This window comes from Neopelma chrysocephalum, unplaced genomic scaffold (genome assembly GCF_003984885.1).
Source record: "Neopelma chrysocephalum unplaced genomic scaffold, ASM398488v2 Primary Assembly neopelma1_74, whole genome shotgun sequence".
Taxonomy (NCBI): Eukaryota; Metazoa; Chordata; class Aves; order Passeriformes; family Pipridae; genus Neopelma; species Neopelma chrysocephalum.
Window position 1 is genome coordinate 5,297,175 of NW_020897735.1, and position 19,422 is coordinate 5,316,596.

The following is a 19,422-nucleotide window of genomic DNA, read 5'->3' on the forward strand; positions in this document are numbered from 1 at the left end:
GTTGTTTTGTCCCATGTTGTAGGGGGTCCTGACTCCAGCTCAGCCTATGCCTGGTTATAAACCCTGTTGATGTGGAGCCTGGCTCACATTTGGCCTTTTTGCAGACCTGCCTCACCCCTGTGGATGCACATTGTTAGGCTGTGACTGACCTTAGTCACCATCACCCAAACTGCAGATTGACTTCTCAGCTCAGCCTTGCCCCTGTCTCATGGCTGGGAACTCACCAGATGACCTGGATTTTGGCTGTTTCCAGCTCCAACCCCGGGTTTGCTCTTCTCTCCTTGCCCAGGGACTGAGTGGCTCCTGCCCTGTGTCTGTTTTATCTTGCTCATCTCCCCACTCTGTACTTGTACCAATCCCAATAGTTGCCCATGATATACAAAAAAAAAATTAACAGAATGTGTGAAGGGTTCTAATTAGATGTTTGCTTAAAATGACAGAGTGAAGAAAAAGATATCCAGGCTAAGAATAACTATATGTGCTGGAACAGTACATTTAGAGCATAGAGAATCTTGTCTGGAAGCCACAATGAAAACATATCAATATAGTAATGGGAGTTTCTGTTACGTGATGGACAGCAGCTGTTTTGCATATTGATAGAGATGTAAATTTAGGTACAGGCATCTTTTAACACAAAAATTCTTAGAGAAATGAATACACAAAGAAAGTAAGCATGTTATAAATTCTATTTTTGCAATCATTTAGTGTAGGTAAGTGGAGAACTTAGTTACTACAATATCCTAATAGTTGGAGAAACATTGAAAAAAATAAAAGATCTTCAGACAGTTTCTACTCTGTGGCATAAAAATCCCTGATTTCTCTAAGGAATAATCCTCAGACTAAGAAAGGTTATTCAGATGAATCAATATCCAGAACTACAGGGAAATGCCACGTGCTCTTTGACCACTGAAGCAGTCAAAGTGTGCCTGGTACTCGGGAGAGGAACAAGGCAGGACACCCTGTGCCACAGCTGTGGTTGCAAAGCAGCTGTTTCTTAGGAGTCAAAACTCTCCAGGTTTCCCACGTGGTCCGTGCACAGGAATTGTAATCATTACAGCATAAACCCCCCCCCCCTCAGAACTAATTCCAAGAAAATATCTGGGCCAGAGTTTTTTAGAATAAATCATCTGATGTTTGTAGTTCCATACGTTTCTCACAACCTGTCTTGTGTGGCTCCGTGCAGCGCAAGGGCTGATGCTGCCAGGACATCTAGTGGCACCCACATGTACTGCCCAGAGAAGGAATATTACTAGAAAAACAGATTCTTTTCCTGCTTCCAGATATTTTCTGGTACCAGTCCAGGTTTCGTTGGCCGATGGCAAAATTTCTGTGTTTATTTTATTATCTAAGAATATAAAAGGGGGAAATGAAATTGCAAGAAGAAATGTACGGTAACATCTGAGTCACCTCTCTAAATAAAGATGGGACATTCTACATAATCTTGATAAAATAAAGGTCAAGGCTATTTATTTTTCTCTGCCTTTTCACCCTTATTTGCATTTTTGCTGTTCACCTGGTCCAGTCCAATTGTTTTTCTATGTCTAGGCAACAGAACTTGCACTGTTGTTACTTCATACACTGAAAGGGAAAATCAGAATGTCTGAATTCCAGGAGCTGACAGCACAGGGCTCCCCATGAAGAACTATATTTATTTACATTCATTGCTCCCAATTGCATAGTCCTTCAATTTTTTTTTAACAATGTGTTAACCAAAAAGACATTTTAATTTCTGCTATTCTTGTTCACTCAGCTTCTTGTGTTACCCTTGGTTTGAGCAAGAAAAGTCATGGAAAGCAGGTCTAATCTGCTTGTTGTTTCATTTTTAAGTGGGACTACAGCTGCTAGTTTAAATGTTTGAATAGCTGCAAAACTATTCCTGTAAGGAAGCAGAAATCCTTTTCTTTGTTACCTTTTTTTAGGTAATATTAAAAATCAATACTCTAATCCCAGCTCCAGAGAAGCTGAAGGGGGATTGCTCATCAGCAACTGGAGTGCTGGTGTTGGAAATGATGTAACTTTCCTAATAACTTTCCTAATAACTTGTCTAATTAATTGTTTTAATTAATCACAAGCAGTGTGATTTTCCACTGTAGCCAGCATTTAACAAGGTTTGTCATAAGCTGCTATTGTGGGAACACAGTTTGGGAAAATTACTGAAACCTTACGTTTTGCTAAACCAACCTTGACGTGCTTCAGTGAACAAAGCCCAGGAGAAAGAGATATTGCTGAAATTGGACACAAGGAATGCAGAATTTATGGACTACAAGGACACTTTGCGGTGACAATAGGAAAAGGAGGAATGGCTTCAAAAGGAAAGAAGGGAAATTTAGGTTTGATATATGGAAGGAATTCTTCCCTGTGAGGGTGGTGAGGCCCTGGCACAGGTTGCCCAGAGAAGCTGTGGCTGCCCCATCCCTGGAAGTGTCCAAGGCCAGGTTGGACGGGGCTTGGAGCAACCTGGGCTAGTGGAAGGTGTCCCTGCCCATGACAGGGGGTGGAATAAGATGATTTTTAAGGTCCCTTCCAAACCGAACCATTCTGTCATTTGCCTGACCAACCTGTGTTCATCTTTCACACATTTATAGGTTTGACACCTCTGCGTATCATTTCCATCTTCCAGCTGGGAAATTACAACAAAAAAGAGCAAGGGTGCTTATCAATCTCAGTCATAGGGAAACCACTGGAGAACCGTACCATTTTACAGGGTTTTCTGGACACCTGAATGCCTCAATTCCAACCATACAAGACCCAGCGGGTCTTCCAATTCCTACACACGGGGGAGTGGGATAGTCTAAATGATGCTTCGAACGTGTAGCACAGCAGCTGCCGGCAGAGCGAGCAGCGATCCTTAAGGATCCCTCCACCCCAAACCATTCCAATGACCCACGACAGGGAACGTCCCTCACGGGGGCGTGGGGAGGAGGGTGTCACATGACGCTCCCTCGTCACGTGATCCGCCCTGACCCGGAAGCGGCGCGGGCCGGGGACGCTGACGCTGGAACAAACATGGCGGCCCGCGGCGCTGGGGCCGCTCCGGGGTCGCTGTTGCTGTTCCTGTTCCTCCTCCTGCTCCGTGCCGGCCCCGCCAGCGCCCGTGTCCACCACCTCACCCTCAAAGTAAGGTCCGCGCCGCCCTCGGCCTCGCTGGTTCTTCCTCCGGCCGCGCTGGGCTCCCTCAGAGGGGAGCGGTGAGCGCGGCCCGGCCCTGCCCTGCGCGCCTCCCGTCGCCTTGGGCCGGTCTGCCCACCTCTCCAGCGCCGTCCCGTTGACAGCCCTGACCCTTCTTCCTATTCGCTTCGCCCTGGGGTCTCCCCCTGCGCCTGAGCCCGGCCGGGCCCGGCTGTGTTCTGCTTTTGCCGTTACATTCTCACCCCTTGTCTCCACAGTCCCGTCCCTACTTTTTCAGCCGCGGGTAAAGCGTGTGAAGAGGCCTCGGAACTGCAGTGTTTTGAAGGTGTAGCTGCTTCGCGTTCTGCTAATAGCGAGGCAGAAGGCTGGGTGTGATAAGAGAGAGGGGGAAGCTTCTGCAAGGGGGTTGCGATTGAATTTCCTCTTAACTAAGTTTTGCCTTCCTGTCCTGGTCACCGGCCACTCCACTTTAAAGGGTGTTTGGCTGCCTTACTACCCTTCCAGATGTAGCTGCTTTGCACTACTTAAGCGATAACAAAGGCAGGGGAAACTGGTGCTGGCAGCTTTCTGTTTGGTTCCGTGCACTGCTGGGTGTGCTTTGGAAGAGCCCCGTGTGGTGCTGTGACTGTATTTGAGAAAAACTGGTTATTCAGGGCTGTGGATGGGCAGTTCTGGAGGTCACCGTGAACATGTGCAGCTCCTGTGGTGCTTTGCCTGGAAAGATGCACACGTTTTCAAGGAACTGTGCAAGTGGGATGGTGCTTTTAAGGGCTTCTGTGTAACTCATGAAGGCTCTGTAAGTCTTCAGATTGATAATTTTATTTGTCAACAACTTGCAATATTTTGCCAGTAGAAAGGTTGGAAGTGTGTAATAAAGTGGTAAATGTGTTGCTGTGCTCTTGTGCCAGTTCAGAGAGAGTGCCAGAACTTTGCAGGAATTCCCCTTCAGCTTTTGTGTTACAGTGAGTGCTGGGGGATGTTCAGACTATGTAGTTGCTTAAAGTGCAACCACATGAGTATTGTTCTGCTTCAGGAAAAGTAAACTTCTCCCTAAAGCAGTGAATTAGGAGGTTTGTGCTGGTTACATTATTGTTTTGAGGAATTTGTGACAAATGGTTGAGTGCTGAGGAGTTTCTCCTGGGGGGATCCTTTACCCTTATGTAGAAAACTTTCAAACTTGCCTCGAGAAAGTATTCTCAGCAGCAAAGCTTTGACTTCAAGTCTGTGTTAGAGTGTCTCTTCACTGCCTGGATCAATTACTAAGCCCTCTTTGCTGGTTTTTCCCACCAGAGTGGGGTGTGCTTTTAGTTTTGCAGGTGTTTTGTGCAAGTTGCAACACTGACCCACCAAGTGCTGTGAGGAGTAGAAGTGAGTTAATGCCTTTATCCACCCCCTGTATAAACATGAGCTTTATTGTTAGAGCACAGTCTCTCCCTTTCTGCTTCATCCCCCGCTTTACAGCCTTTATGTAAACATCAGGCTCCAACAACTGAGCCCTTTTCACGGTGAGGTCTCCTTTCTGGTGTTCTTGCCATTGGCTCCTTCCTTACTTGTAAGTGTGCCTTGACACTGTGCCAGGCTAAAGGCCTCAGCTTTGTGGGAGTGTTTGATATTAGGTTTCCTCAAACAAGCTTTTATTGCTTAAGTTAGAACAGCTTCTTTCTTGTGTCTTTGTAATTAACGTGCTAAGGTGAAGCTGTTTTGTTGTCAGAAAAAAAACCAGCAACAGTCTGTGCAGTTTCCAGTTCTAAAAATAACTATTTTTATAAAAATATACAAAACAGTTTATTTCTTCTGAGTTACAGAAGTGATTTGCTTGAATCTTGCTGGTACACTAACTTTGACAGAGGAGACTCTTCCTTAGTAGCAATTGTTGTCAGCCTAATTAGTTTAATGAGACATGAAAAAAAACCTCATTAGTAACCTAACAAAAAAACCCTACAAAAATTGGACGGTGTGGAAGGCTGACAGAAACAATTTTCCAACGATTCCAGAAGTAGCTGGTAGTTGGAATGTTCCTCTTGAACAAAAATTAAATTTTTTTTTGTTGTTGTCTTAACAGTTAAATGCCAGAACATTGAAGCCTTTTGTTTTGCATAATGCAAATTGTCCCAGAGAATGAGGGAGTTAGTCTGAGCGAGGCCTTTGTCAGACATGGAGTTAAGTTTAATGTTAGTGAGTAACCAAGCTACAGATTCCAAGAGAAACCTTCCAGCTGGCAACACAGTGTTTAACAACTTGGATGCTGGAGTATCCACTTGTGTGGGTTCACACCTTTGTTGTAAACTTAAATATTTCTGAGGTCAGTAGAGTGATTATAAATAAAAGCTGAGTTCTTTCAACCTCTTAAACCTCCCGGGAGAGGCGAGACCATTATTGGTAAGCCAATGTCTTTAAGCTGTCAATATGTGGAGCAGGAGATGCTCTTGCTGTTGCTTGGTGGCAACTGGTGACAGTGTGTTTGTGTGTGGGATCATGTAAAGCTGAAGGATTTGTGAACTAAATCTGTAAACTCTAAGCACTCAAAGCTGAGATAAAACCAGGGAGGAAAGTGATGTGTGTTGTATATTAATTATCTGGGGGGGGGAGCATATCAGTAAACTGAGTAAATACACTTAAATTGAACTGAACAGCTCTTGCAAGTGCTCTGGATTAAGAAGCTGTTCATGTTTGCAAGGTGCAAAACACCTTGTGGCTGGATGACACTTTATCCCCCCCATACTCCCCTCACATAATCACCCAGGCAAATGTTTCTGTGCCCAGATGTGGTTAAATACGTGCTGTGCTCTGTAAGGAGCCAGTATTAACTTTCTGTTCTGACTGGGAAATTACATCACAAGCAGCGTTAGAGGAACCAGGTGGGCTCTTGTTTTCAAGCACGGTCAGTGACCTAGAACCCAAAGACAGCAGAGCTGTAATGCTCTGGTGAACAAAGCATCTGCTGGCAGTCATGTGTCACTTAACTTTTTTTTCCTCTTCTGAGCATTAGGTGAACCATCTGGTTATTTGCCAGGTTAATTTGATTCTATTAGGGTGATCTTATTACAGCTGGATTACAGGTTAGCTGTGTCAGGATTAGTGTCCTGCTATCACAGTGAGTGAGATTTATGCATCAGGAGTATTTTATGCAGAGATGTCAGAATCAATGCTGGGGTAGAGGAAGAGAGAACTTTTTGTACTTGTACAGTTCCTAGCTCAGTCTTCCAGGACCTTCTCCAGAACAGTTTGTCAGCCTTTCGCAGCTGACTTCTCTTGTTAGAGGACTCTGCAACGTGATTATCTTTTCCTACAAGAAGCAGGAGGAAGAAACAATTTTTTTTATTTTTAAAACACTTGACAAGTTGTCACTAAATCACATTTTCAACTTGCTTTTTAATTTCTGTTCCTTTGTTTCTGCTTTTCTTCCGATTAATGACCCAGTAAGTTTGAGGGTCCAGCTGTAGGCCTGTTTATTGAGTTATGAATGCAAAATAACTGGGATATGACCTTTTGTCCTCTGATGTGGCAGCTGTGTGTGATGTTGACTACTTTTCATGTGAGGTCCTTAAAGCTCATTGTATTTGAACCTTTATCAGCTGAGCAAGGCAAGGGATCAATAGCTGCACTTTCCTTGCCAGACCCAGATGAAGAAAATTATTCTCCAGCTAAGACTGAGAGCAGAGGAGGATGTTGAAATTTTCCTGCTAGAGAAACTAACTCAAGTAATTCTGCTTTTGATATTTATTCTACTCTAATTTTTAAATTATTTTTATTTTATGCTAAAAATTATTTGGAGGAAAGGGACTACATAAGAAACTTTCTCATCCATGCCATACACATAGTTTGCCATTGTGTGAGGTGCTTGACTGTCCAAACATTGACCCTGCCTAACTTAGATGATCTGATGGGGTGACAATGCATTTACTAAACACTTGGCCAAAACCCAGCTCTGGGTTAGGTCAGATCCCTGAAGTCACCTAATGCCTCTTCAGTCTGTTGCACTGACAGTAGTCAGTGTTCAAACAATAGCTGTGTTGATGTATCTACAGTCTCTTTGGGGTGTTTTTAGTAGCTATATGTTGTTTAATCAGATGTTTAAATTCTTCCAGACTTTTCTGTTGCATATTTCCCAGTAGCATAGCCAGGCAGTTAGCAGAGACATGTTTAAGTTTTTACTGTTCAGGATATTGGAAAAGTTGGTCCATTCCAGTGAAATAATTGGTTATATCTGAAGGTATCCTAAAGAAATTTGCTCTTTGAATATTCAGGCGAAACATCTAATTATACAAGTGTCATCTGTCACACTGCTTTCCCTTTGACTGCAGCTGCAGATGATTTTGCATGTGATTTGTAAACTTGCTTTCCTTTCTTACAGGATGATGTGAGGCAGAAAGTGCACCTGAATACCTTTGGCTTCTTCAAGGATGGTTTCATGAGAGTCAATGTCAGCAACCTTTCCCTGAACCAACCGAAGGGCTCTGACATGAAGGGTTTATCAGTAAGTTCCTTTGGGTCCAGGGACTGTGGGAAGCCTCCTGTGAAATCCCCCTTGCACTGGAGACCTTTGATTGTCTGAGGTGTCAGATCCAAACTGGGGGTGCTTTGGTGCTGTTGGCTTTGCTCCCCTCTGTGAGCCATTGGTGGGGATATGTATATTGAGATTTATCCTTGAGCACTCTCCATTCTGCTTTAAGGGTGAACTTTTGACTTATTAGATCTTCTACTGAACTTGATGCACACATCTATAACTTAGGTTGAACACCAACTTCCTAAGCAGTCCTCTGGTGTGAGTTTTTTTCACATTGTGTCCTGTTGCATTGCTATTCATCATGTGGTCATTGTGTCAGGAGGTTTCCAGAACAGTGACAGTCTTATTTTTAGAGAACTCTAACATTACTTGATATATTAGGGATTTTAATGGAGAGACTGAAATGCTAGGTTGGAAAACAGATCTGAGTTCTTACTCTTCTGCACAGTTCAGCTTCCTTATTGCTAAAGGTGTTAAATGTTTTTGTCAAGCAAAAACACCTGGAACAATACTGAAATAAGTTAAAACGTTCAGGGACACAAGGTACTCTAGATGTAGTTTGGTTTTGAATCAATATATATTTTTTTCTTGGTGGATACGGATGAGGCAGCAAGTTTATTATATTTGGAAATTTTTTTGTCTGGTTAGATGATGAAACAAATACCTGGATTCTGCCTTAAATGTAGGTTGATTTATTTAGAAAGCAGGATCTTTGACTCTTTCAGTAATGGTTTGGCTTCAATTTGACAGATTCTTCTCAATTGTCTCATAGGTGGGGTTCAGTTTGGATCGAACAAGGAATGATGGGTTCTCCACTTACCTGGTAAGAGGAAGACAAGTGAACTTGCTCTTCTAAGCTGGGACATCTCACAGTCTACCATGCTCTGGGAATGGTTGGAAGAAATAAAAAAAAAAAAAGGGTGGGGGGAGGACTTTAGGCATGGGCAGGATGTGAAGGATAATTTGGTTTTACAACTTGCTGAGCTAAGACTGGTGACCTCTACCTGGGAGGGGAACATATCCTATTTCTTATAAACCAGAGGGTGCTTCAGAGATGCTTTGCTCATGTTACCAGGATGAAGAAGTGGATTACTGTATCTTGAGAAAGACACCAGAGCCAGATGTCTCTGTTGTAATTTTACTTCTGGACATCGAAAGCAAAGTGTGAGTAAATAGTGTACATGACATTTTAAAGTTACATCTTTAGTTGAAGATAATGTAACTCTTGAGATTTTTTTTTAAGGGCTTGGAAAGCTCCTGCATTTGTAATTTGCCTTTTTTTTTTTTAAGGGGTTACTTGAGGGTAAAAGTAAGAAATCTGCAGTGTAAAATGGTCCAAGAATTCTTGCTGCATGTTGGAGGGGAAAGGGAACATCAGGTGACATCAACCTACCTTAATTGTGCTGAAGGAATGAAGTCTTGGGTCACTTTTGCAGCTCTTGCACTGAATGTGCCATTTTATTGTCTTATCTATTTTATGGAAGTATCTTTGGGGGTGGGTTGCTTTCTCTTGCAAGAATATCTCAACTGTTTGTGTGGAAGCATAGTTTCTAAGGAGACTCTGGTTACCAAAGCTGAAGAACTTAATTTTCTTCTACTGTTGTTGTATTTGATGTAAAGTGTGACTTTTCCCACAGTTCAGTGCCACATTGCTGTAAGTCATCATCTGGTTGTTGCCTGTTCTCTGTCTACAAAATACAAGTCAAGAAAGGTTGATTTTCCTTTATTTGTTATGTGTAGGCTGTGACAAATAGCCTCTTTATAAATGTTGGTTTACTTTCAATTTGTAATAAAACCTCTTTGGTTTTTTTTTTTTTAGTGTGAAGGTACGGTTCTCTGCAGAAGCTGCTTCTTTGTTACCTAAAATTTCATTCATATCTGAGGAAAATGTTACTTCCTTAAGTACCAAGCCACTAAAAACTTCTGAACCAAGCAGTGATTCTGGTAAAAATCCTCCAAAGACCAATGAAAATACAGATGACAAAGGTAAGGCAACTAAACCTGACCTGTGTGTGCTCTCTCTGTTCATTCCTCATTGCTGTGCATCCAACACTGTGTTGTGGTCATGTTTTGGGGTTCCCTTGGGCTAGAACTTAATGCACATCTTGTGTAAATCTGTGCACAAAGCTGCCTTTTGGGCTGGAGTCTCTCCTGCTCAGTGATTTGTGTTTACCAATCCTGTTGATCCAGCAGAGAGATAATGTGAGTACTGGAGACCTTCAGTGCCTGTAAGGAGGGGTTGACAACTTGGTTGTCTTTTGTCTGGCAAAAAGAAGGTTACAGAGGGGAATTTTATGGCCACCACCAACTAGTTGAAGGAAGGTTAGGAGGACAATGATTTCAAGCCATGTTTAGTAGTGGCACCCATTGCAACCAGTTTCTGTTTCCCCTTAAGTCTTGGGTGTCTCAGGAGGGAAAATAAATAAAATACCTTCCCTAGGTGGGTATTCCAGCATTGTAGCAGATCACTTGTGTAGGTTGTAAACCTTCATCTTTTGAGGTTTTAATCACTTGACTAAACAAAACTAGGGCCATTGTGATACAGTATTGACACCAGGAATTCTTTATTCAGAAGTTGGATTAAATATCTCCAGAGGTCCTTTCCAGCCAATGTTTGTACAAGTCTGTATGTCTTTAAAGAGTTGAGATCTAGTCTATCACTTAGGGGAGGGAGAAGCAACTGTACCAGTAATCTTTTCTTGGAGGCACAAATCTTTGTCTGGCATCCACACCAGCATTTTATAATCTCAGCTCGAATGGGATTAGCTCCTGTTATCCCTTCCTGGCAGAGTTTAGGCTTCAGATCAGACTGTTGAGCAGTCTGATCTGAAGTAGTCTGAGTCTGTCTTGGCCTGTCATGTTCACAAGCTTTGATGCCATTCAAAAGTTTGCACAGCTGTTCTAAGGAGTCAAGAACCAAGGATGGATGGCACTGAAGATAATTGATCTGACAGCTGTAGTTTTGCTTTTTCTGGTGTTAAAAAGTGTAACATGCACATGGGCTGTGCACTGAGGTGTGAGAGCCAAAAGCCAAGCTTAAGTCTTGAACTTTTGCTTCCTCATAGAATGGGATGTTGGAAAAGCTTCTTATAGGAGTAGAGTGAAACTGTGAACTTGACATGCTGCTCTACTGAAGGCTCCTGTCCACTCAGGTTTCTTAAGTTCAGAACAGATACTGGCTTGGCAGGTCACCTCTGCTTTTGGGGTTTCTTTGTTTTTTTACTGGGACCTTACTTAATGCAAAGCTAAGAAGTTTTTCCTACCCTAGGGTTAATTAGGACTTCCACATGTTTGTCAGGCCATATATTAATGTCCAGGTTAAGATTACTCAGTGAGATAAACAGTACTCAGTCTTAACGTTAAAAGTCATGGCTGTACCTACATCTGGTATTGGTCACCCACCTCCTGCAGCACTGGCATGGCAGGGGTTGGGAGGGTTTCTGGGGTAGGCTTTTGTAGAAGGTGTAATAGTAGATAAGCCTATCCTAGCATCTGAGGATGCATTCAGAATGAATGCCAGCTGTGGGAAGTAAGGAGAGACTGGGAAAGAATCTCTGTTAATGATTATCTGGGAAACTGCCACGCTGACAAGTGCAGGAAGATGTGAGTAAGGTATTGGCAATGTGCAAAAGGTGAGGATGTCTAAATGCAAGGACTCTAAATGTACCATTCATACTTTTATCTCTAGATAAGAAGACCAAACGCAGTACGACATCCTCCCAGGTAAGAAGCTCTCTGCACTTCTCTTTCAGAAAGGATCTGGGGGAATATTCCAGTATAATCAGCAGTGTAAACACGGCCTGAAAGTGGAGAGTATTTGCTGTTGCTCTCAGCCTCCACTGTAAATGTACAGAATGCAATTTTCATTGTCTGGTGGATGTAGCCAAATGTGTTGGTTACCTGCTTAAAAATATCTAAAGGTCTCTTTTCCTTTTCCCAGACTATTATAGAACAAGAACATCCTGTTCACAACGATGAAGGAACTTATTCATTTCAGGTAGGGTGTCTGTCAGTGTCTAAACTTAATGTGTGCAGACAGTTCCTCCACTGTACTGCTTTGGAAAATACAAGTCTGGTGTAGATGTCTCTCTGATAACAAGAGTCCACTCAAAAACTTACTGAGCTAAGAATCAGTGATGGAAATCTCTTTGTGTGGGAGCTGCTTTTAAAACTGGCTTTGGTGTGATGCTGTTCTAAATATCACAGTCTGTGAGCCTCAGCATATTAAGTTCACTGTGATGCCACTAGTGCATACAAATTGCTAATAACAAACTGCTGTGACCTGACTGATTCAGGGGGAAGATATTCTGTATGAAACCAGATTAATGCTTTGTTTCAGCAGCCTGGTTCTCTTGTGATGGTTGGTTGCTATAAACCAACACACTTTAAATTCTGTTATCTGACACAAATCTCATTTCCAGAGCTATCACAATTTGCATAGTTGGGGGAGGAACAGAAAAGCTCCTTATGCTTCAGGGCATATATGATCAAAAATTTGTGCTTCACCATGTTAAATATATGACAGTTTTTGTTATCTCTTCTCTGTGAACTGAGTTAAACACTGATAGTTAAAAGGCTTGGAAAACCAAGAGTGCATAATCCTAGATAGGTGCAATGATTTTGCATCTGGAATTCTGTTGAAATTTCCAGATATGCTGATATCCCCTAGAACAGCATGTTTGCTGAAAGGAACCAAGTGACCCCAAATGACTGAATTCTTTCATGCTTCAGTAGAGATGGCTTCTTACCAGGGCAACCCTCTTGTGAATGAGAGGAATGCTGACTTTCCTATTCTTTAATTGCAGTTCTTTTTTAACATCAGCTCTGATAGCCAAGAGGGTCTCTACAGCCTGTATTTCCATAAGTGTGTTGGCAAGAAGGGGCCAGCGAATGATCAGCTGCGATTCAGTCTCGATGTGAGTATGGCTTCTGAAGTAGAATTAACTCATTCATAGAATCATAGAATCAGCTGGGTTGGAAGGGACCTCTGAGATCATCAAGTCCAACCCTTTATCCACTACCGCTGTGGTTACTAGACCATGTCAGTAAGTGCCACATCCAGTCTCTTTTTAAATATCTCCAGGGATGGAGAATCCACTACTTCCCTGGGCAGCCCATTCCAATGTCTGATCACCCTCTCCGTAAAGAAATTCTTCCTAATATCTAACCTAAACCTCCCCTGGCACAACTTTAGACCATGCCCTCTTGTCTTGCTGACAGTTGCCTGGGAAAAGAGACCAACCCCCACCTGGCTACAACCTCCTTTCAGGTAGTTGTAGAGAGTGATGAGGTCTCCCCTGAGCCTCCTCTTCTCCAGGCTGAACAGCCCCAGCTCCTTCAGCCTCTCCTCATAGGACTTGTGCTTGAGTCCCTTCACCAGCCTAGTTGCCCTCCTCTGGACCTGCTCCAGGACCTCAATATCCTTCCTGAACTGAGGGGCCCAGAACTGGACACAGTACTCGAGGTGTGGCCTCACCAGTGCCGAGTCCAGTACACTGAGACTGAAAGGTGCAGCTTTCAACTCCAGAGTGTAACTGAGCCCACACTGCACGAGTGTACATATGGGCTGGGAAGTGATTCAGAGTTGTGCATCAGTCTCTGCAGAGGCATTTCTGAAGGAAGCAACTACTGTAAAAATAATTAAAATACTAGTTTTGTAGAAATGTTGGAAAATCTGAAGGGTGAATGTGGGCTGGGTTCAGTGTACACAGTTGTTGTGACTAGATGCTGTAATGGGATGGGAGCTAAAACAGCTGTTTGTGTCTTGCTGCACTCAAGCTCACTTTTTTCTTTACATTGTTGCACGTGTTCAGGCTCTTGCTGCAATCTAAATTGTTGGTATTTGTGAATTCAGTGTTATTGCTTGTTCTGGCCTAATTAAAGATGTGTTTTTATGGTGTTAGATGCATATTTTAAAGGCAATATGTTCTAGCAAATGTCTCATCTCTCTTGATATCCAAGGGTTTGGTCCTGTGTTTGTTTGGGCATTATCACATCTTTGGTTTTCCCCTTTTTTTCTCTTTCCTGTGCTCATGCTGGTGTGTAATGAGCCAGTTTGTTATGAATCCTCTCACAAACTGAGGTGACTCAGCCAGATCAGACCCCTGAACTGCTTTTTACATGGTAGTGTTGATGCTATTGCAAGGGAACCTGTGGATGATAAAACTTAGCAGCCCTGAGTTAACTCAGACTGGGCTGCTTTAAATCTGCTGGTGAAGTTGTATGTTTAGAAGACCAACTTTTTTAATTGCTGTTTGATCTGCTGAAGAAATTGGAAAGAGAAGAAAACCTGGTTAACTGACCTGCTTGGATGTACTTAGAGTTTCAGTACTGCAAACTAGTCCTAGTGCATTATTTTATTGAAGTACATATAATCAAGCCACTTGGGGGCATAAATTGGATGCTAAATAATGCTTCTATTTTCTCAGTCACAGGGTAACAGGCTGGCAGCTTATTGTAGATACTGCTTCTGAATCAAAGGTGGGCAAGCTGTGAAGTTTGGGAGAGGGAACAACTATTCTTTAGGAAAATTACTTTGCCTCTCTCAGCTATGTTGCATAACTGAAACGTTGTTTTTCAAGGAGATTATTCTTGTGGGAGTAATTTTGCAAAATGTTTTGAGAGTCTTGAGGATAAAGAGTTGGGTTTGATTTTTTTTTTCTTCGAGTCCCATAACAGTTGCTGCTTCAGAAAAGCTCATTTTAAATGGGTGAATTTGATTGTGAACTGTAATTGTTAACTCAGTGCTTTAAAAAAAAGTCTTTTTTCAACTGTGCACATAACACACCTTTAATATTCAGATAGAAATTACGGAAAAGAATCCTGAAAGCTACCTCTCAGCAGGTGAAATCCCACTGCCAAAACTTTACATTTCCATGGCTATGTTCTTTTTCCTGTCTGGGACTGTATGGATCCACATACTTCGTAAACGCAGGTAAGCAGGTTAGTTGGGTGTCAGTGACAAGTAGGGACCTACCTTGTTTGATTTTTATTTTTTATTCCTCCTCTTATAATGCCTAATTCTTGGATTTAATCACTCCAAATATGGCTCAATATTGTGTGCTTAATACACACAGTTTATATTTGAAAACTGCTTCTGTCAGTATCGTTGTTGCAGACTGTTGTTATGAAGTAAACTCTCATGTTAAAAATTCTTCATGCAGTGTACGTATTAAACTATATTGTGACATAAAATAGACAGGAAATTCCTGTAGTTCATGTCTAAAGGAGAACACTACTTGACAATAAATAAGAAAACTTTGATCACTTTTTTCATGTGGGAAATGGCAACTTATGGCAGTAGAGAGCCAAAAACATGTTGATTGCTGTTGAAAGTGATTGGAATTCTGAATTGAAACCCCTTAACAGTTATAACGTAGCAAAGGAAGCCAGGAGCACCTGTGGTTCTGTTTGGCTTTTCCTCTAAGTTAGTCTGAAGTTCACTTGGTGGCCTCTTTGTTGGTAGTTTGAAGTTCACTTGGTGATCAGATGATTTGGTATTCAGGGGTTCACCTGGTGATGTGGTGCAGGGACTTGGGCTGAAGGGTGGAGTGATACACATTTGAAGTACGTTTAGCAAATTATCTAACAATTAAGATTATATATGCAGGATATGTGTATTAATTAATATTTTTAATTAACCCAAGTATAAAAATCAGGGGTTTAGAACATGTAGTTGAAACATTGTTCAGGATGTTGCAGAAACTGCAGTATTCAAGGGAATCCTTTTACACTAATGGTCAGCTCAGCCTAGGGGTGACTGTTTGACACTTAAAGGCTTTAAAGAAATATCTTTTTTTACTAATGACTTTTAATTGGTGCTCCTCCTTTTTTTCTTTCTTCCCAGAAATGATGTTTTTAAGATTCACTGGCTCATGGCAGCCCTTCCTTTCACAAAATCTCTGTCCTTGGTCTTCCATGCGGTACGTGTAATGTCTCTGCTGTTGTTGTTCACTTGGGAAAGTAGAAACATGGAATCCTGGGCTGTTAGAGAAATCTGCTTCAGAGAGGAGGGAGAACTGTCCTTAAAACTGAAGCATTGGAAACGAGCTGCAGCTCTTTGGTGGAAGTGATTCAGTTTTCATCAGCAAATTCTGACTTTAAATACAACTGAGATCATGGCCTGAAGTGTTGAAGCAGCAAGGGTTGAGGGTTTAATGAGCTCCACAATTTCTGATGTTTTGGCCATCTGAGGCTGGCCTGGAAGCTTGAGCTGTGCTGCTGCCTCAGCTGCATGGCTTGCTGTGAATGTTAATAAATAGAAACCTTGATGAATGTTTGTAAAATTCAAGGGCACTACTGTAGGTGAAGTATTATGGTGTATGGTAACAGACCTCATCAGCTTTAATACTTTCAATAAAGGCTCAGAGATGTATTGACTTTGCTTTTCCACTGGAAAGATCTCATAAACAAAGGCAGTGGCAAGCATTTAATCCTTCAGTGTTTATGCCAGCCATGATCTTCACCTTCATGTTCGTGGTAAAATAGCTGCTACAAATATTTTTGGAGTCTAATGAAGTGAATTTGGCTTCCAGTGAAACTAGAAAGCCCCTAGTTCAGGGAATGCAACTGAACTTGAACAATGAATGAATAAATAGGTTCCAAATGCAGTTGATTCACTATAGCTAAGCATGGGAGTGTGTGGGAAGGATGTAGATTGTACGAGATACATCCACTAACACTTAAGAAATACAGCAAGTGGAAATGATCTCATTGTTGCTAAACAAAACTAGAACGTGTTGGGAGGAAGTGATCTCTGAATGTGACAGAGCTGGGTTTGCACACACTGGTTGGAAAATGAAACTTGAAGTGGTTGTCAGGCAGATCTGTTTTACAGAGGGTAGGGTGCTGAAGAGCAGCTTGTAAAGTGCTGCATTTTCTGCTTCCAGATCGACTATCACTACATCTCTTCTCAGGGATTTCCCATTGAGGGCTGGGCTGTTGTTTATTACATCACTCACCTGTAAGTATGTCAGAAGATGGATGTGATAGATTCAGACAATGGAATGAATTGCCTGTGGGGCTGCCTCCCTCCTGAGCAAACTGGGAAATTGTTGTCTTCTCATTCAGACCACAGTACCAAAGAATCAGCAATCAGCCCTGAGTGAAGGGGAAAGCTCCACTTACAGAGGGCAGCTGCAGAGGATTGGCACTTCTGTGGGTGGAGGAGTAAAAGGATAACAAATGCTTTGCTTTCCTTTGTTCACACTAATATTCAAGTATCTAATTTGCTCTTGGTGTGAATGGTAAGAGGGCACAGCTGCCTGTGTTTGCTGCTGTTCACGATGGTGAATGGATGACTCCCCCAGGAAAAGATTGCATTTAATGACAATTGTGAATGAAGCCTAATAGTGCTCTGTGGTACACAGTTGTAGGCAAGTACATCTGCTTCACTATTGTGGGATGGATAAGTGCTTGCCAAAATTATGAATAGCAAAGCATTTGTTTGGGTTTGTGGCTTTACTGGCTGTGGGAGAGAACCTGGGCAGAAGAGGAAGTGTGATAAAGTCTCTCACTGCAGCGTGTGTTTCTCTTGCAGGCTGAAGGGTGCCCTTCTGTTCATCACTATCGCCCTCATTGGCACAGGCTGGGCTTTCATTAAACACATCCTGTCAGATAAAGACAAAAAAATTTTCATGATTGTCATCCCACTTCAGGTGAGGACTGAGGGGTGTCGATGTTTCCTGTCTTGTGGGAGAACTGCTTTTGCAGACTGGAAAAGGCTGTGGAAACTTCGTGTAATATCACATATTTGCTGCTTGTATTGGTTACAGTATGAGTTGAGCTGGAATTTCCTGGGCTAGAAGTCACTTCTGTAATATTCTCTATTTTTCCCTCTGTGTTGAGCATGAGGTAATGCTGATCAAATAGTTTCAGCAAATGAACAAGTGGCTATATTGATGCTGGGACAAAATTTGGCCTGGATAACAGTACTAAACTACAATGCAGAGAAATTAAATGAAAACTGTTACTTCTGAAATGTTTCCTGAGTGACTTCAGGAAATAAAAATGAGAAAACCAAGTCTTGTAGGCCTGGTGGGTCTGAGGGAAACATTCCCAGTGTGTTCAAAGTGATCAGCCTCCTGGTCCAGGAACTGAAGTACACAGGAGAGCAGCACTTTTGTTTTGTGTAGATAGAACAGTTTTTTGGCCTTTCCTGATGAAATCCCTTACCCAGCTGCAAAACCAGAAGTATAGAATTAGTGTTTGAGGCTCTTACAGAGCTCAGGTGTGGAGTACAAAAAATGGTTGATGACCTGTCTGAATTATTGGCTTAATTTAGAATTATGGGCTTAAACTATTGTCTGTATGTGCTTCTGCAGTCCTGCTTCTATATATAAAAACAATCAGATTTTGCTCTCTTTTTCTCTACTGATATATAAATCAGTAGATTCAGCACAGTGTATAACAAAAGAACTATTTTCTGAACGTCAGCAGGAATAAGTCCCAATCAGTTTTATTTCTGTAAACCTTGTGAAGGTGTTGCTGAACGTGTGACTTCTTGATGTAGAGCTGCAGAAAAATTATTGATGTTACTGAATGGGCTTTTGCTGAACTGGCAAGACACATCTGGTGTCTCCTTGGGAGGTTTCTGAAGCCCTGGAACGTGTCTCGTTGTGCAGGTCCTGGCGAACGTGGCCTACATTATCATAGAGTCAACAGAGGAGGGCACGACTGAATATGGCCTGTGGAAAGAAATCCTTTTCCTGGTAGACTTGCTGTGCTGTGGAGCCATCCTGTTTCCAGTGGTATGGTGAGTTGCTGTATGTGTTGTGTGGTTGCAGGGCCCTGGTGGCTTGAGCTGTTTCTGAATTAATGGGCACTGACAGCTCGTTAGAGCTCCAGATACTGCAAAGCAAAAGGAGTCGGTGGTCCTGTGGAGTCAAGCATTCTGTTGTCTTTTTTTTAAACTTTATAAGCTTTGACACTTCAGTCTAGTCTTGTGGAAGACAACACTAGATGTTAGTGGGGATAAGGTAAGGTGGGTAGTGATGTAAATGTGCCCAGCACAGTGCAGGCTGTAAGTGCTTTTGAAACTTGGAATTTTGCACAAGTGTTGATTCTCTAAATTGAAAAATGGGATTTTGCTTCATTGACTGAGATCAGAAACTAGACTGCAAAATTTTAAGACAATACTGTTGTCTAAGATCAGGGCTGCCTTCAAGCAGAGTAGCTGCATGTTTATTTGACTGTTGAGAAGAAATAATCCCACAGGGAGCATTTCCCCGCCCTTCCTTCCACTCTACTTGGCAAGGAATAATGTTGGTTATATAAAACCCAACCAAAACACAGATAATTCAGATAAACACTATTGTTGCTTCTTGCCAGTTAGCCAGAACATTTATCTTCTAAATGCGTTTTGTCTTAATTGGATAAACAGCTGGGTTTAAAGGAAGATATGAAGAAGCCTCTGTCTCCTTGGTTAGTAAACACAGAATATTCTTCTTTTTCTCCAGTATCTCTATTTTTTTCTGAAATGCAAAATGTATGCAGAATGTATACAAATGTCTGGTAACATGTCATCTCTCCCAATTGTGTAACTCTAGTTTTTTAGATAACTCTGTTGCTCACCAGATGGAAATAAGCTTCAGCTTGACTTGTGATGGTGGGTGTCAGCTGTCCTTCCCTTCCCCATTGTATTCTGTGGAAAGGCAGAGCCCTACACAGTCCTGGTGGCCTCCTGCCAAGGCTGGGAAATGTATTCCAAGAAATGTGCCCTGCTCACTTGTCCTTTCCTCCTCTCCAGTCAAAATGCTGCAGCTCTGAGATTGAGATATTTGGGCATG

At 42.2% G+C, this 19,422-nt stretch overlaps 1 protein-coding gene across 3 annotated transcripts in view; it reads left to right on the top strand.

Annotated features, from left to right (window-relative positions):
* Positions 1–2,971: 2,971 nt before the first annotated feature.
* GPR107 (G protein-coupled receptor 107) overlaps positions 2,972–19,422 on the top strand; it is a 38,250-nt gene continuing 21,799 nt past the window's right edge. For 2 of the 3 annotated variants that reach the window (XM_027687617.1, XM_027687620.1), the window contains exons 1-13: positions 2,972–3,117; positions 7,484–7,606; positions 8,409–8,459; positions 8,712–8,800; positions 9,456–9,627; positions 11,330–11,359; positions 11,577–11,633; positions 12,442–12,552; positions 14,437–14,570; positions 15,483–15,558; positions 16,525–16,598; positions 17,175–17,292; positions 18,259–18,389. In XM_027687617.1, the coding sequence (XP_027543418.1) occupies positions 3,007–3,117; positions 7,484–7,606; positions 8,409–8,459; positions 8,712–8,800; positions 9,456–9,627; positions 11,330–11,359; positions 11,577–11,633; positions 12,442–12,552; positions 14,437–14,570; positions 15,483–15,558; positions 16,525–16,598; positions 17,175–17,292; positions 18,259–18,389 (1,277 nt within the window). In that variant the 5' untranslated portion in view covers positions 2,972–3,006. Of the gene's footprint in view, positions 3,118–7,483; positions 7,607–8,408; positions 8,460–8,711; positions 8,801–9,455; positions 9,628–11,324; positions 11,360–11,576; positions 11,634–12,441; positions 12,553–14,436; positions 14,571–15,482; positions 15,559–16,524; positions 16,599–17,174; positions 17,293–18,258; positions 18,390–19,422 lie in introns of all 3 variants that reach the window. The other variant, XM_027687619.1, reaches the window with a different exon arrangement.